This window comes from Ranitomeya imitator, chromosome 1 (genome assembly GCF_032444005.1).
Source record: "Ranitomeya imitator isolate aRanImi1 chromosome 1, aRanImi1.pri, whole genome shotgun sequence".
NCBI lineage: Eukaryota > Metazoa > Chordata > Amphibia > Anura > Dendrobatidae > Ranitomeya > Ranitomeya imitator.
This window is the reverse complement of record NC_091282.1, coordinates 1,056,801,373-1,056,820,039: the sequence shown is the minus strand read 5'-3', so window position 1 is coordinate 1,056,820,039 and position 18,667 is coordinate 1,056,801,373. Positions and strand designations below refer to the sequence as shown.

At 42.3% G+C, this 18,667-nt stretch overlaps 1 protein-coding gene across 1 annotated transcript in view; it reads right to left on the bottom strand.

The window, feature by feature from the left end:
- LOC138658280 (perlwapin-like) overlaps window positions 1–18,667 on the bottom strand; it is a 46,806-nt gene that overhangs the window by 2,697 nt on the left and 25,442 nt on the right. The window contains exons 2-4 of the mRNA XM_069745761.1: window positions 17,297–17,434; window positions 16,018–16,164; window positions 15,496–15,624 (exon numbers count right to left, since the gene is read on the bottom strand). Coding sequence (XP_069601862.1) covers window positions 15,496–15,624; window positions 16,018–16,164; window positions 17,297–17,434 — 414 coding nt within the window. The remainder of the gene's footprint in view (window positions 1–15,495; window positions 15,625–16,017; window positions 16,165–17,296; window positions 17,435–18,667) is intronic.

Here is an 18,667-nt window from a genome sequence, read left to right as displayed (position 1 = left end):
AGAGGTTGGTACACAAAATGAGAATGCTTGGTCTGGGGGAAAATATGTGTAAATGGGTTAGTAACTGGCTTAGTGATAGAAAGCAGAGGGTGGTTATAAATGGTATAGTCTCTAACTGGGTTGCTGTGACCAGTGGGGTACCGCAGGGGTCGGTATTGGGACCTGTTCTCTTCAACATATTCATTAATGATCTGGTAGAAGGTTTACACAGTAAAATATCGACATTTGCAGATGATACAAAACTATGTAAAGCAGTTAATACAAGAGAAGATAGTATTCTGCTACAGATGGATCTGGATAGGTTGGAAACTTGGGCTGAAAGGTGGCAGATGAGGTTTAACAATGATAAATGTAAGGTTATACACATGGGAAGAAGGAATCAATATCACCATTACACACTGAACGGGAAACCACTGGGTAAATCTGACAGGGAGAAGGACTTGGGGATCCTAGTTAATGATAAACTTACCTGGAGCAGCCAGTGCCAGGCAGCAGCTGCCAAGGCAAACAGGATCATGGGGTGCATTAAAAGAGGTCTGAATACACATGATGAGAGCATTATACTGTCTCTGTACAAATCCCTAGTTAGACCGCACATGGAGTACTGTGTCCAGTTTTGGGCACCGGTACTCAGGAAGGATATAATGGAACTAGAGAGAGTACAAAGGAGGGCTACAAAATTAATAAAGGGGATGGGAGAACTACAATACCTAGATAGATTAGCGAAATTAGGATTATTTAGTCTAGAAAAAAGGCGACTGAGGGGCGATCTAATAACCATGTATAAGTATGTAAGGGGACAATACAAATATCTCGCTGAGGATTTGTTTATACCAAGGAAGGTGACGGGCACAAGGGGGCATTCTTTGCGTCTGGAGAAGAGAAGGTTTTTCCACCAACATAGAAGAGGATTCTTTACTGTTAGGGCAGTAAGAATCTGGAATTGCTTGCCTGAGGAGGTGGTGATGGCGATCTCAGTCGAGGGGTTCAAGAGAGGCCTGGATGTCTTCCTGGAGCAGAACAATATTGTATCATACAATTATTAGGTTCTGTAAAAGGATGTAAATCTGGGGATTTATTATGATGGAATATAGGCTGAACTGGATGGACAAATGTCTTTTTTCGGCCTTACTATGTTACTATGTTACTATGTTTATCACAAGGGTGGATATACCATGGGGGCCCTACTTCCACTTCCAAGGCAGGTGGAATTGGGCATTATGATAAGTTAGTAGATTGCATAGTTCCCATATATTGTTCTTGTACAGGACCACCCTTCTGTCTGTGTATACTCCTGGAGTATCAGGTATTCATTCTGGAATGCACTCCTGTCTACATCAACCTCAGGCTGTTGTTCTAATCTCCCTCCCACATGTTTTACTGCAGCACTATTTATTTAGATTGGATGTTCAACAAAAGTACAAGCCCACCAAGAGCTATGCAGAAAGTCAGTGCATAGAGGGCTCATTTAAACTGATGAGCAAAAGGGTAACAATTAGGGATGAGAGAACCCAAATTGGAAAGTTTGGGATTCGTACCTAACTTTTAGCGTCCGGTACCCAACCGCAAACATGGACTACTTACTGTATGTCCAGTTTCCTGTTGGGGTTCGCCATTCTAATAAAGCTTGCTGAAAGGCTATAGCACATCCAATAAACAAGCTTTAAGGTTATGCAATCTTCCGACTCCATCACAGCCATGTCAAGTAATGGCATGGATGCCAGAGCAACACTTGACCCAGCCTGGCTGTGTAAAATAAATTAAAAAAAAAAGGACGTACGGTCCCCATCTTTTTTAACACCTTTCTGACGTTGTGCGTAAAAGTACGCTCACGTCGGAATCCCTCTCTTTGATATGGGCTCCGGCGCTGACCATCCATCCTTCTCAACACGTCAGCTGTTTTGAACAGCTGACATGTGTCTCTAACAGCTGCGGGTTGAATCACGATCCACCAGCAGCTGTTAACCTGTTAAATGCCGCTGTCAATTTCTGACAGCGGCATTTAACTCATATTTAGTGAACATGGTAAAAAAACAAAAACAACAACAACTGTGGAATTGAATTTTTTGGCAATATAACGGCACTTAGAATTTTTTTCCCGTTTTCCAGTACAAGTTACGTTAACCAATGGTGTCGTTCAAAAGTACAACTTGTCCCACAAAAATCAAGCCCTCATATGGCCATTTTGACTGAAAAATAAAAAAGTTATGGCTCTGGGATAAAGGGGAGTAAAAAACGAAAAAACGCAAAAATGAAAATACCTCTGGTCATGAATGGGTTAAAACCAGCCAAGGGAAAACAGACAGCTGTGAGCTGGTGTTATTATTCTGGGAAGGATCCAATATCCATAACTGTTCCCAGCCTATTAATATCAGCTCACAGCTGCTTGCATAGCCTTTTCTGGTTATTAAAAAGGGGGACCTCATTGACCATGACCATAAAACTATGGGGTTGCGCATCAAGAGGTGTCTTGTAGATGACTCTCCATTACTAACCTGCACGCTTGATATCACCTGAAAGTACAAAGGTGACATCAACTCCACAAATATGAACCCCACTTGCCACCAACACAGGGCAAGTTTGAAAAGATGGGCAAAGTGCCTGAATTGGTGCATCTAATAGATGCATCTTTTCTGGGGTGGCTGTGTGTTGCTATATCCATTACCAGCTTGAGAATATCACACCCCAGGTGTCTGCTTTAGCTTGTCTGGTTGTCAAAAATGCTGGGACCCCATGTCATTTTATAAAATTGTTTATTTAAATAATTAATATATGGTGAGGACCCCTCTATTCTTGATAACAAGCTGTGATAAAGTGGACAGCTGATGGTTGCAGCTCACAGCTGTCAGTTTTGCCATGCTGGTTATCAAACATACAAGGGAACCCATTTCATTTTTCAATTAATTTATTTATAGTGCAGGGGCTGGCAGGGGCCTTTTCTTGCTGCTAGTAGAAAAAGTAGGCGTTGGCTGATGGGGATAGTAGTTCCATCAATCAATGCCTGTGACCACATGTAAACTTTTTACCTCAGGCCACAGCTGCCGGCTCACACTGTCATCTGACAGCATGCAAGCCGTGGCTCCCTGACTGGTCATAATAATCTTACCAATTAGAGGTACTGTTTTCTGCAATGTCTTGCAGATGACAGTCTTGAAAACAATGGGGTCCAAGTTTGGGTAATGTTCTGGTACCCGAACTAAACTTTTTTCAACTGTTCGGCCAAACCACCGGACCTGACCATCCAGGGGTTCACCCGCCATCACTATTTACAGACTGCTCCTGTGACAACTATTACCGATGCTGTGCTGTGAATACAACTGTGGTAATGTACTGTGCATACCCTGACAAAAAGACTGTGCAATAAACTATATAATCACTGCACTCATACAGGAGAAGGTTTGCTTAGGGTTACAAGCAAACCTTCTCCTGTACGAGTGCAGTGATTATATATTTTATTATCGATGGGACCACTGGCTCCATTCACTAGCACCGTCACCTCCACAGAAGTCGAGTGCTAGCCTTCTTCTTCTAAAAATACTGTGTGGTTTATTATATATTTTGGACTGAAGGAAAGTGGTTATGTTTTGATTTTCTTATCCTGAAAAAAGCATTTTCATTTGGGGTGCAATAAGCGTTACCTTGTTTTACACCAAGACCTGTGCCTATGCTAAGTGAGTGCGTACTGCTGAGCATGAATGCATAAACTATGCACTATATTGAGCACGTACATCTGGATAAATTGAGACAAACCCCCTAAACCAATTACTATAATGAGGAAGATGGAGTTAATTTGGTCTCTGCTCTGGCAGAGTGTATATTCCAAAATGGAGCCCCTTTTTTGCTGTTTTGACAACTCATGGGCTCTGCCAATGTGACATGGTGCCCATAAATCTATTCCTGCCAAAGTTGTACTCTAAAAATCAAGTAGCGTTCCATCCCTTCGGAATTCTACTGTGTGCCCAAGCAGTAGTTTTTGACCACATATGGGGTATTGGCATACTTAAAGAAATTACACAACAATTTCTGTAGCTTACTTTGTTAAAATGCTATGTTTTCTTGAGAAAATTAATTTTGGGGGGCTAAACCAATATTTTAGTGGAAGAAACAACATTTTTATTTTTCTCGGCACAGTGTTAAAAAATCTTACTAAACATCTGTGAGTTAAAAATGTTCATCACATCCTAGAAAAATTTCATAAGGAGTGTACTTTCCAAAATGGAGTCACTTTTTTTTGCCGTCTTGACACCTATGGTTTGCAAATGGGACATGGTGCCACAAATTGATTTCTGCTAAAATAACAATACAAAAGTCAAACAGAGTGCCTTCCTTTTTGTGTGGTCCATTTTCTCTTTTTACACACTGTAGTATAGTGACCTATGTTATAGGTAGGGGGCGCTGTATGAGCTTCCCAGAGTGCGTATTGAGGCCATAGGAATAGATGGCAATCGCAGATGTAACTGTGGTGATGAGTCAAAGTCCAGCATTGTTGTGAATGGCCGGTGTGTGTGTCGCAGAGGAAGCCACTTTGCACTGTCAGCCAGAAGTAAGGATGTTCTGGGACCTGTAGTCCTACAAGTGAAGTGTGTTGTTTAACTAGGGAGGCTGGCAGGCTAGTTCTGAGAGATCGGAGGGTCAGACTAGCCACACACACACAATCCCATCTAGGGGAGTTGTTACAACCATATAATGTGACTGAGGTCTGGTCACATGGGCTCTGAGTGTGGACCTGAATGATCTGTACTAGAAGGTCCTAGAGAGCCCATGTGTTGGGAGTGTCATCTCCCTGAAGAGCACATGGCACGGGCTCTGGACCTCGCATAGACCAGACTGTGGAACAGATGGAGATCGGTGTTGCCCTGACTGGGGTCAGAGTGAGAATGTCGGAAGGATGCCTCTAAGGAAGAGAGGTATCCGAGAACCTGTGCAGCTGTGAAGCGACAACAGGTAATGGATGGAGATCTGTGTTGTACTGACCGGGGTCAGAATGAAAGGAAGAGTGAAAATGTCTGTGGGATGCCTCTAAGGAAGAGCGGTATCCTAGAACCTGTGCGGCACCAACAGGTAACGGATGGAGATCCTTGTTTTACTGACCTAGGTCAGAGTGAAAGAAAGAGAGAGACATTGTGTCTGGGGCACCTCTGAGGTCAAGAGGTGTCCAGGAACCCGTGTAGGTTGCCAACGAGTAACGGTCTGAAAACCGTGTGTTATGCTGATCGGGATCAGTGAGGTACTGTGATAAAGCTGAATATGTACAGACGGTGTTCATGCTGTTGTCAAGTTCCTGAAGATGTTGTTTATGTGGATGTGTAATAAACCTAAGAGACTGTGTTTTGTAAGAAAACCGACCCTGTATGCGTTATTCCCGTGCCAAGCGAGTGTCCCCCAAGACCAGAAGTAAGGGAAATGCTACAATTGGTGTTTCGAATGCAGGCAACGGCTCAGGAAGCACATGTGGAATTAATTGCTGTGGCTCGGCGGGGCCACGAAGATTGCGTCTAGCCTGTAACTCGGCGGGGTTACAAAGGTGACAAGCGTCTTGCTGTGGATTGGCGGGTCCATTAAGTCTGCAGTGGAGCCGTACAGAGCATTGTGGAGTGCAGCTGCAGTTGCAGCAAGAGGTTCAGCAGCAGCGGCTTGTGGTTGCCAGCAGGAGCTGGTGAAGTGTTAAAGAAAAAAAAAAAGAAAAAACTTTTTTTTGCAGACTCTTAAAGGGCCAGTGCAAGGCCAGAGTCACATTGGTGTACTGTGCGAACTGGGGCCTGAAAGTACTGTGGGGAGTCCATGGAGTGTACCCCAGGGAAGGGGTGTTGTCCCTAATAGGGTGGTGTCCCAATAAAGGGGTGGTGACTCAAACAGGGATGGTTGCTAAAAAGGGGTGGAGTCCCAAAAGGGGACGGTATCCCAAAGGAGCATAGTTGCCCAAAAGGGGGTGGAGTCCCAAAAGGGGGTAATGACCCTAAAGGGGGCGGTATCCCCAAAAGGTAGTAGTTGCCCAAAAAGGGGTTGTGTCCCAAAAGGGGGGTGAAGACCCTAAAGGGGGTGGAATCCCAAGAGGGGGTGGCAACCCAAACAAGGATAATGGCCCAAAAAGGTGTGGAGATCCGGGGAATTCCAGTTTCCCCCCAAAAAAGGGGCGGAGCCTCCTGAAGTTAAAGGGGTGGTGCAGACCGGTGGGCCCCAGGTGCAATTGTGCTATGCAGGTCCATGCTCTACTGTAAATTGCTCAGTTAATGATGTATCTCGACAGTGCTCCTTTTTGTTGGATGGAGAATGTGTGATAGGACTGATAGACCCAGAGAGTAAAGCGACTTTGCTGAAAACCCCTTCTGAATGCACTGTGTCACCTGGGTTAGGGACAAGTATGAATGATACAGGTGGGGGACGTTAAAGGACATTTGACAGCCTGCCTCTACATTGACATGACAGAGAAGTCCACGTACCACGATGTAAGGGTAGTTCCGGACTTACTGTACGCTATGGTAATAGGGCGAGATATGGAAACCCTGTGGGACTGGTGGACAAAGTGTCTGTGGAATTAATATGTATGAAAATTAATGCAGAGTATGCACCCCCTATAGTTGACAGTCCTAAGTTAGGCGTGACCAAGGAAGATGGTGGACGGTTCCAACTTACAGACAGGATGTCACCTGATGTGGCCTACAATATGACTGTTAGTGATGTGATAGATAAAACGAGTGGAGCTGACACCCAGTTATAAAGGAACTTGAGGGTTCACAGTACTGTGGGGTGTGACACAGACTCCGGGGGGTGACTGTGACATTTCCAGTAGCAACCACTAGGACTGAGTACAATGGTGTGCTGACAGAAACACTGACACAGGGGAACGACAGTACTCCACAAAGTGACGTCAGGATGGCGGGGGCAGCCATACCAAAAAATATGACCTGTGTAAGTGGTGACTAAAGGTCTGGTGACGCAGACGGACTGTGACTTGAAGACTGGAATTCAAGACTTACATGTTGAGAAACCTAGCAAGGGGGTGTGATAAGTGTTCAAACCTACGGGTTTGAACAGAGGGGGGTAATATGTAGTATAGTGACCTATGTTATAGGTAGGGGCGCTGTATGAGCTTCCCAGAGTGCGTATTGAGGCCATCGGAATGGATAGCAATCGCAGATGTAACTGTGGTGATGAGTCAAAGTCAAGCATTGTTGTGAATGGCCGGTGTGTGTGTTGCAGAGGAAGCCACTCTGCACTGTCAGCCTGAAGTAAGGATGTTCAGGGACCTGTAGTTCTACAAGTGAAGTGTGTTGTTTAACTAGGGAGGCTGGCAGGCTAGTTCTGAGAGATGGGAGGGTCAGACTAGCCACACACACACACTCCCATCTAGGGGAGTGGTTACAACCATATAATGTGACTGAGGTCTGGTCACATGGGCTCTGAGTGTGGACCTGAATGGTCTGTGCTGGAAGGTCCTGGAGAGCCCCATGTGTTGGGAGTGTCATCTCCCTGAAGAGCACATGGCAGGGGCTCTGGAACTCACACGGACCAGACTGTGGAACGGATGGAGATCCGTGTTGCACTGACTGGGGTCAGAGTGAGAATGTCGGAAGGATGCCTCTAAGGAAGAGAGGTATCCGAGAACCTGTGCAGCTATGAAGCGACGACAGGTAACGGATGGAGATCCGTGTTGTACTGACCGGGGTCAGAATGAAAGGAAGAGTGAAAATGTCTGTGGGATGCCTCTAAGGAAGAGAGGTATCCGAGAACCTGTGCGGCACCAACAGGTAACGGATGGAGATCCGTGTTGTACTGACCGGGGTCAGAGTGAAAGAAAGAGAGAGACATTGTGTCTGGGGCACCTCTGAGGCCAAGCGGTGTCCAGGAACCCGTGTAGGTTGTCAACGGGTAACGGTCTGAAAACCGTGTGTTATGCTGATCGGGATCAGTGAGGTACTGTGATAAAGCTGAATATGTACAGACGGTGTTCATGCTGTTGTCAAGTTCCTGAAGATGTTGTTTATGTGGATGTGAAATAAACCTAAGAAACTGTGTTTTGTAAGAAAACTGAGCCTGTATGCGTTATTCCCGTGCCAAGCGAGTGTCCCCCAAGACCCGAATTAAGGGAAACGCTACAACACCTAAAAATGTAAAAACATTTTAGTAACAAAAAAAAAACTACATTTTTTCATTTTTTCCTTCTTCATTCCATTAATTCTTCTGAAGCACATAAAGGGTTAGCAGGCTTTTTGAATGCAGTTCTGAATACGTCAAAGGGTGCAGTTTTTAAAGTAGGATCTTGTTTTGGGCTTTTCTAATATATAGGCCCTTCAAATTCACTTCATAAATTGAAAAAAAATGAAAAATTGTTGCTAAACTTTTATCTTTTCTAACATTCTAGCAAAAGAATCATTTTTCAATTATGATGTTGATGTAAAGTTAACTATTCTGTATTGACTGACTGTAATGTATGTTTTAGGATCATAAAAATTCAAAGCTCCAAATACTTTTTGTTAAAAAATTTTCTGAAATGTCAGATATTTTGATAAATAAAAGCAAATCATATCCACCTAAACTTACCACTAACATAATGTGCAATGTCATGACAATCATCTTCAGAATCACTGGAATATCCAGAATCATTTTAGAGTTATTACCACATAAAGTGATATATACAGGGTGGACCAAAAGTAGGTGGACAGAATGTGTAATAGGGTAATGAAGGGGGAGATTTATCCAACACGGTATTTGGGGTTCAAAGTTCTCACCACACATCTAGATAAGTTTCTTGGGGGGGGTCTAATTTCACTTGTGGGGGGTTTCTCCTGTTTAGGTACATCAGGGGCTTTGCAAACACAACATGACGCCCGCAGACAATTCCATCTAAGTCTACAATCCAAAACATCACTAGTTCTCTTCCGAGCCCTGCCATGCGCCCAAACGGTGGTTTACCCCCACATATGAGGTTTCAGGATACTCGGGACAAATTGGACAACTTTTGCGCTCCACTTTCTCTTTTTGCCCTCGGGAAAATAAAAAAAATTGTTGCTAAAAGATCATTTTTGTGACTAAAAAGTTAAATGTTCATTTTTTTCTTCCATATTGCTTTTGCTGCTGTGAAACACCAGAAGGGTTAATAAACTTCTTGAATGTGATTTTGAGCACCTTAAGGGGTGCAGTTTTTAGAATGGTTTCACTTTTGGGTATTTTCAGCCATATAGACCCCTCAAACTGACTTCAAATGTCAGGTGATCCCTAAAAACAATGGTTTTGTAAATTTTGTTGTAAAAATGAGAAATCGCTGGTCAACTTTTAACCCTTATAACTTCCTAACAAAAAAAAATGTGTTCCCAAAATTGTGCTGATGTAAAGTAGACATGTGGGAAATGTTATTTATAAACTATTTTGTGTCACATAACTCTCTGGTTTAACAGAATAAAAATTCAAAATAAATAATAATAATAAATCAAAATAAATGTTATTATTTTCTGTCCACCTACTTTTGGACCACCATGTATATATATAAAATGTTTAACCCCTTTCTGACCTCAGACGGGATAGTACGTCTGATGACAGATCCCCTGCTTTGATGCGGGCTCCGTCGGTGAGCCCGCATCAAAGTCGGGACATGCCAGCTGTTTTGAACAGCTCACATGTGCCCGCAATAGCGGCGGGAGGAATCACAACTCACCTGCCGCTATTAACTAGTTAAATGTCGCTGTCAAACGCTGACAGCGGCATTTAACTACCGCTTCTGGTCATCCGGCCAGAAATGAGCTGACCCCTGTCACATGATCGGGGGTCAGTGATGCGTCGGCATAACAACCAGAGGTCTCTATGGTTGTTGATGCGGATTGCTATGAGCGCCATCCTGTGGTCGGTGCTCATAGCAATGCAGGAATTCAGCTACATAGGAGCAACCTGAGCTTCGCTGATATGTATCTGAGCCGATTGAGTTGTGCCAGCTTCTAGCCTCCCATGGAGGCTATTGAAGCATGGCAAAAGTTAAAAAAAATGTTTTTAAAAAATATGAAAAAAATAAAAAAATATAAAAGTTTAAATCACCCCACTTTCACCCCATTCAAAATAAAACAATAAAACAAAAATCCAAGCTACACATATTTGGTATCGCCGAGTTTAAAATCGCCTGATCTAGCAATAAGAAAAAGGATTAACCTGATTTCAAAACGGCGTAGCGAGAAAAATATTGAAACGCCAGAATTAAGTTTTTTGGTTGCCATGACATTGCATTAAAATGCAATAACGGGCGATCAAAAAAACGTATCTGCACCAAAATATTTTAATTAAAAATGTCAGCTCAGCGCACAAAAAATAAGCCCCCCCCGACCCCAGATCACGAAAAATGGAGACGCCACGGGTATCAGAATTTTTTTTTTTTTTTAGCAAAGTTTGGAATTTTTTTTCACCACTTAAATAAAAAAGAACCTATACATGTTTGGTGTCTATAAACTCGTAATGATCTGGAGAAACATAATGTCAGGTCAGTTTTAGCATTTAGTGAACCTAGCAAAAAAGCCAAACAAAAAAACAAGTGTGGGATTGCACTTTTTTTTGCAATTTCACCACACTTGGATTTTTTTTTCCCGTTTTCTAGTACATGACATGGTAAAACCAATAATGTCGTTCAAATCAAGAGCTGGCCCCGCAAAAAATAAGCCCTCACATGGCCATATTGATGGAAAAATACAAAAGTTATGGCTCTGGGAAGGAGGGGAGCGAAAAACAAAAACGGAAAAATGAAAATACCCCGGGTCAGTAATACATAAACTGATTTTGGTGTGAAAGGTTAAAACAAATTGCACCTTTTAGTTTAACCATGCTCTTTGATCCTGAGCACATTGCTGTCTGCAGAATAAGTTAACCAAGGATTCATCAGTGAGCCCGTTTTTATTAGGATCTTGTCGCTCCTATATCTTAAGCAGCTCTCAAGGATAATAATAATAATAATAATAATTTTTATTTATATAGCGCCAACATATTCCGCAGCGCTTTACAAATTATAGAGGGGACTTGTACATACAATAGACATTACAGCATAACAGAAATACAGTTCAAAACAGATACCAAGAGGAGTGAGGGCCCTGCTCGTAAGCTTACAAACTATGAGGAAAAGGGGAGACACGAGAGGTGGATGGTAACAATTGCTATAGTTATTCGGACCAGCCATAGTGTAAGGCTTGGGTGTTCATGTAAAGCTGCATGAACCAGTTAATTAATTTTTTTTTTTTTTTAATATAGGCCACACAGGGATCGTTAGGTTAATGCATTGAGGCGGTAGGCCAGTCTGAACAAATGAGTTTTTAGGGCACGCTTAAAACTGTGGGGATTGGGGATTAATCGTATTATCCTAGGTAGTGCATTCCAAAGAATCGGCGCAGCACGTGTAAAGTCTTGGAGACGGGAGTGGGAGGTTCTGATTATTGAGGATGCTAACCTGAGGTCATCAGCGGAGCGGAGGGCACGGGTAGGGTGGTAGACTGAGACCAGAGAGGAGATGTAGGGTGGTGCTGAGCCATGGAGTGCTTTGTGGATGAGGGTAGTAGTTTTGTACTGGATTCTTGAGTGGATGGGTAACCAGTGTAATGACTGGCACAAGGTAGAGGCATCGGTGTAACGGTTGGTGAGGAATATGATCCTGGCAGCAGCATTCAGGACAGATTGGAGCGGGGAGAGTTTGGTAAGAGGGAGGCCGATTAGTAGAGAGTTACAATAGTCCAGACGAGAATGAATAAGTGAAACAGTAAGAGTTTTTGCAGAGTCGAAAGTAAGAAAAGGGCGAATTCTAGAAATGTTTTTGAGATGCAGGTAAGAAGAGCGAGCCAGTGATCGGATGTGGGGGGTGAATGAAAAGTCAGAATCAAGGATGACCCCAAGGCAGCGGGCATGTTGCTTTGGAGTAATGGTGGAACCGCAAACGGAGATGGCAATGTCAGGCAAAGGTAGGTTAGTAGAGGGAGAAAACACGAGGAGTTCAGTTTTTGACAGGTTTAGTTTCAGATAGAGGGAGGACATGATGCTAGAGACAGCGGTAAGACAATCACTGGTGTTTTCTAATAAGGCAGGCGTGAGATCAGGAGAAGAAGTGTATAGTTGGGTGTCGTCAGCATAGAGATGGTACTGGAAGCCAAATCTACTGATTGTTTGTCCAATAGGGGCAGTATACAAAGAGAAGAGGAGGGGGCCTAGGACTGATCCTTGAGGAACCCCAACAGTAAGGGGAAGGTGAGAGGAGGAGGAACCAGCGAAACATACAGTGAAGGATCGGTCAGAGAGATAGGAGGAGAACCAGGAGAGAACGGTGTCCTTGAGGCCGATGGAGCGGAGCATAGTGAGGAGGAGCTGATGATCCACAGTATCAAATGCTGCAGAGAGATCCAAGAGGATTAGCATGGAGTAGTGACCATTAGATTTAGCTGTTAGTAGGTCATTAGAGACTTTAGTGAGGGCAGTTTCAGTAGAGTGTAAAGAGCGGAAACCAGATTGAAGAGGGTCGAGAAGAGAGTTATCTGAGAGATAGCGGGTAAGACGGGAGTGGACCAGGCGTTCGAGGAGTTTAGAGATGAAGGGAAGATTAGAGACAGGTCTATAATTAGCGGCACAGTTTTGGTCGAGGGATGGTTTTTTAAGTAATGGATGTATGATGGCATGCTTAAATGAGGAGGGAAAAATACCGGAAGTGAGGGAAAGGTTGAATATTTTAGTTAGGTGAGAGGTGACAGCCGGGGAAAGGGACTGGAGGAAATGTGACGGAATGGGGTCACTGGTGCAAGTGGTCGGGCGAGAAGATGCAAGGAGCCTGCTTACTTCTTCTTCTGTAACTGGTTCAAAGTCAGAGAGTGAACTAGATGCAGTGGGGGAGGGAGGACAGTGCATGGTATGAAGAGATTGGGAGATGATTTCCTGTCGAATATGGTCAATTTTTTCTTTGAAGTAATTGGCCAGATTGTCAGCACGGAGATCCGTGGTTGGGGCCTGCGCTCTTGGGTTGAGTAGGGACTGGAACGTGTCAAAGAGACGTTTAGGGTTATTGGACAGGGAGGTGATGAGGGTGTTGAAGTAGGTTTGTTTGGAGAGGTGAAGGGCAGAATTGTATGTCTTTAGCATGAACTTATAATGGATGAAATCTTCGGGTAGATTAGATTTTCTCCACAGACGTTCTGCGCACCTGGAGCACCGCTGCAGGAAACGTGTTTGCAGCGTGTGCCACGGTTGTTGCCGTCTGTGCCGAGTTGTTTTATGTATAGGAGGAGCAGCTTCATCCAGGGCACTTTGCAGGGTTTCATTGCTCCTTATCCGCCATAGTTTATGGGTGTCAATTATCTCGTAAACTTTTTTTTGTTTTATGGTTTAAGTTGCCAATATCCCTCAGATACTTAGATAACTGTTAGTAGATAGCACATTCGGCCAATAGCTATCTACCTCAACTTCTTCATACCCATAAACACTAGGCTTGGCCAAGAGTCTATGCTTTTTCAAAGAATGGGCTAAGCCGCTACATAAAACTTCTATCATTGGCTTATCTCTTGGGAGAGCAAAATAATTGTTTAAATTCAAAAATGCTCCTTGCTTTTCTTCATATGGCTGGCTGCAGATTGAGTTAACTAAGTATCCCTCAGTGAGGATGTTGTGAGGGGAGTTTTTTAATTCTTATCTGTCTTTTTCAAAGTGCTTTTATGCTGATGTAAAACCACTTTAAGGCTATGTGCACACGTTGCGGATTCTCTGCGGATCTGCAGCGTTTTTTGAGGTGCAGAAACGCTGCAGATCCGCAATTGACTTACAGTACAATGTAAATCAATGAGAAAAAAAAATGCTGTGCACAGTTTGCGGAAAATCTGCTGCGGAAACGCTGCGGGTTAAAAGAAGTAGCATGTCACTTCTTTTTTATGAATCTGCAGCGTTTTTGTGCCCATTCCATTATAGAAAACCGCAGGGGTAAAAAACGCAGTATATCTGCAAGAAAACTGCAGCAAAAACGCACAAAAAATGCTGCGGAACCGCACAAAAAACGCGACAAATCCGCAGGTGCGTTTTCTGCCAGGAGAGGCAGAATCCGCACAAGAAATTCCTAAGCCTAATCCGCAACGTGTGCACATAGCCTAAAGCTTGGCCCCGGCCTGATCTAGTCTGTGGTCATAAATCAGCACAGGGGAGTTTAAAAAGACAGGTATAAGAGTTACAAATTCCTCGTCATAATGAGCTCACCTTCAGATTTTTTGTAAACGTTTTCTGTAAACTTTTTTGTAAACTATTATTTAATATACTTGCATTAAAAATTGCCTACTATTCTCTAACTACACTATCTAATTGCTTTTCTAATTTTTTTCTCTCCTTTTCAATGACGCTTCTTTTGAGAAACCCAGTGCATGCTGGGATACTCAAATGAAGGATCATCAGGAAAGAGATTCTGCGGTAACTGCAGTCATTTCTGACTCCTTCTGAAATGAAGCATAATCAGTGACGCTTATTTCAGGGGCTAAGTCTGCTCTGTCACTGTGTGATATGCACAATGACAGTTTGCTCTCTGTTGTTGGCTCAGATCTACAGTAATGAGTCAGAAACAGAACAATGTCAGAATACACTGAGTGCAGAAACCATTCCCATTCCCCCAGTCACAATACTAGTCTCTGCATGGTGGGATTACAGACACCGCTCTATTTCCGGATCATTACTTCTGATATGCGCCGGCAACAAAGAGCGAGCTGTCATTGTGCACATCGCACAGTGCACAGCACGCAGGGACTAACAGCCTCTGAAAAGAGTGCCACTGATGACGCTTTGTTTCAGGGATGAGGCAGGGGCTGTGGCAGTAGCCTCTGCTCCCTGATGATGCTTCACTTGAGCATCTCAGCATGCATTGAGATTCTCAAATGAAGAGTTATAAAAAAGGAAGTAGGTAAAAAAAATGTAATCTCAGTTAGATAGTGTAGTTAGGGAAGGACAGGGAATTTTTACTGCGAGTATATTATAAGATAGTTTAGTTTATGGCACTAAATAGATAGAGATTTAGAATGAACAAATCTTTGGCCTTTGGACCACTCCTTTAAGTAGAAAACATATTGTCCTTGAAAGGTGCTCATTATGTTTGTCATTTAGGCTTGATGATATATTGATTTCCGTTTCCATTACTATAGCAGTCCAGCATGGTCACGCTCTTTTTTACTTTTTTATAGTTACTTTCACATCCATTAATACTAATGGAAATGCAGTAATTTGCATTTATACTTTGTTGAAGCACAATAGTGACACATTGTTATGTTGTCATTTAAGACAAATAAAAGAAATGACTCCCGATGTCAGCTAACGATGTGTTGTGTCAGTATGACATTTTTGTTTGTGAAATCATAATTAAATTTTTTTGGTTTCAGTGTCTTCTACTTTGTTCTGTCGGATCATCCGTTCACATGAAAGAGAACTGCTGTCAATTTTTCATATAGTAATTAAATCAAACATTGTTTTTCACATCATAACTTACAACCAAGTGAACCTATTTGATATTTGAGAAGCTGTTACCTTTAACAGGCACAGCGCACGTCTGATTGCAGTGAGGACAGCACTTCAGATTATCTGGACAATCTCTATCAGTAGAGCATTTAAGGTCAGACTTTGGTTCACAGACGTCAGGACATTTTCCTGGTTTTTCTAAACAAGTAATGAACAAAAAAAAGATAAAATATACCATTATAATATTTATGATAGTCAACACTATGAATAATTGCAGCTTATTATCACACCAACAACAACAGTTACATTCTTGTCATTATTTACAGGATTGAATATATTGCTAGTGCCCAAACAGTATATTAATCTGGACTTGTGCAAAATGCTCGGATGCTGAAAGGTCTTTGGGGCTCTGCGTAAAATTTATTGTATTATTGCTCCAAGGCATATAAAAAATTTCCGCCTTATGCTTTGAAATTATACATTCCATAGCTTATATATTTATATGGAATATTAACAATCATTGAGATATCTCTACTCCACACAGAAGGGTCTTTAGCAACTAATAAAACTTCAGTAACAAGAAAATAATACCGTTTAATAATAGCATGCAGTCTTTTGAAGGTCCACGCTCACAACATTTAGTATTTTTAGGACAGTCAAAATCACTGAAACATTTTGGATCTTCAGTTACACCTTCTTTCACTGGCAGGTCATTTAATGAGCAGAATCCAAGACGTTCTAAAGGAAACAGTCAAAATGAAATTCTAAATATGAAACTACATACTGCTTAGGACAAATTGTACATTAAAATATGGCTAGGTTGCCTGAAGTGGAGAAAGCCTTTGACATGAGAAAAATCAGAAGTTGCAACAACTTCCATCATCTTTTGTCAGACACAAAAAAAAAACAGTTTCACGTTTCATCAGATGAAGTATTTCTATTACTTCTATGGGAGAATAATACATATGGCACCCAATGGAGCTGATTTGAAAGCACATGAAGACGATGTTTTTCATGCAATGCTATGCAGACTTCATAATCATGAGCCTAATCAATAACAGTGTTGTAAGTGTAATGCATACATTGATTTCTATGAAATTTCTATAATTTAATGGGAACCTGCCTCCAGGTTTGACCGATATGAGTTACAGCCATCACCTTTCAGGCCTGATAAACAGCTTTCTATAATGCTGTACATGTGCCCCAAACCTAACCTGCATGAGAAGAAAAAGAGCTTTTATTATACTCACCTGTGGGGCGGTCCGCTCCAAGGCGTGTCGATGTTTTTGGTCTGGTGCCTTCCATCTTCTTTTGATCATCATTCTTTTTGCTTCATGTGGATGATGTGTCCCTATGTCATCCACACTGTCTCCCCATCATTGAGCTCTTGCGCAGACGTGCTTCTCTACCATGACTAGGGCAGGGTAAAGTACTGCAGTGCGCAGGCGCTGGGCCTCTCTGACCTTTCCGGGCACCTGCGCACTGCAGTACTTTACTCAGCCCTCAACAGGGCAGATAAGTACGCCAGCGCAGGAGAGCGATGCTGGGGAGACTGTGTGGATGACGAAGGGATGCATCATCCACTTGAAGCAAAAAGGATGGAAGCGATCATAAGAAAAGGGAAGGCGCCAGACCAAGACCAGCAACACCCCTTGGACCCGGCTGCCCTGTAGGTGAGTATAATAAAAGTTCTTTTTCTTCTCTTTCAGGTTGGGTTCGGGGCAGATATTCAGCATTATAGAAAGGTGGTGGCTTTACATTCATATCGGCCAAACACGGTGACAAGTTTACATTAACAGTCTTTTGGCTACACTTGTAACAGTAGAACACCAACAAAAAATAGATAAAAGATAACTATATAAAACCATACCGGCATTTACACATTGGCGTCCACATCCAGTATTGCAGCATTTCATGTTGTCTGAGCATTCAATGTCATTAGAACAATTATCACAGGAAGCTGTAGATTTAATTGACGCCACTGATTTTGGACATACTCCTCTTTTAGCTTCAGGAAAAAAGCATAGATTGTGAAAGTGTTAGATACACCGAGGAGTCCATTTTTAGTGTACAGAATGCTAATGAACATTATACTCGTGGTTAATTATATTATTTCTTCTCCCACTGTCTCTGTTCAGCTGACATGAGCAGAAAGGTCATGCCACTTCCTTTGATTGATATACCAATCACTATACTGTTTTTTATGGCAAGCATATAAATGTAAAATGAGGACATATTTGTGTTTCTTGGCCATGTAGAGGAAAAAATAGAAGCCATATTGATATAAATGTATACATCTTCTCTGTGCAAATTAACTCAACTATGTATGAAGTTGGTCATGTGTTAATATTAACGGAAAGATCTTAAGGATGCAATACAAATGAGCAGGACCACTAGTGGTAATGAAGAGATCAGAATGTGAACTCAAAGCTGTTTAGTGCATGTTCCACCTCAGCTTTGAGAAAATTATACTGCATATACAGTTGTGCTCAAAAGTTTACATACCCCGGAAGAGTTTTTGCTTTCTTGGCCTTTTTTCAGAGAATATGATTGATAACACCAAAACCTTTTCCCCACTCATGCTTAGTGGTTGGGTGAAGACATTTATTGCCAAACTACTGTGTTTTCTCTTTTTAAATCATAATGACAGCCCAAAACATCCAAATGACTCTGATCAAAAGTTCACATACCTTGGTGATTTTGGCCTGATATCATGCACAGAAGTTGACACAAATGGGTTTGAATGGCTACTAAAGGTAACATCCTCACCTGTGACCTGTTTGCTTGTAATCAGTGTGTATGCATGAAAGCTGAGTGAGTTTCTGGGATTCAAACAGACTTTTCTATCTTTCATCCAGCCAGTGACATTTCTGGATTGATTGTAAGTCATGGGGAAAGCAAAAGAATTGTCAACTGATCTATTGGAAAATGTAGTTGAACTGTTTAAAACAGGAAAGGGATACAAAAAGAGATCCAAGGAATTGATAATGTCAGTCAGCAGAATTCAAACTGTGATTTACAAATAGAAAATCAGGGGTTCTGTAAAAATAAAACCACAGTCAGGTAGACTAACAAAACTGTAGTCCACAAGTGTCAGGAAAATTGTTTGGAATGCAAAGAAAAACCCAGAAATAACATCAGTTGAAATACAGAACGCTCTGAAAACTAGCGGTATGGCTGTTTCAAAATGCACAATAAGGAGGCACTTGAAGAAAAATGGGCTGCATGGTCATCAGAAGAA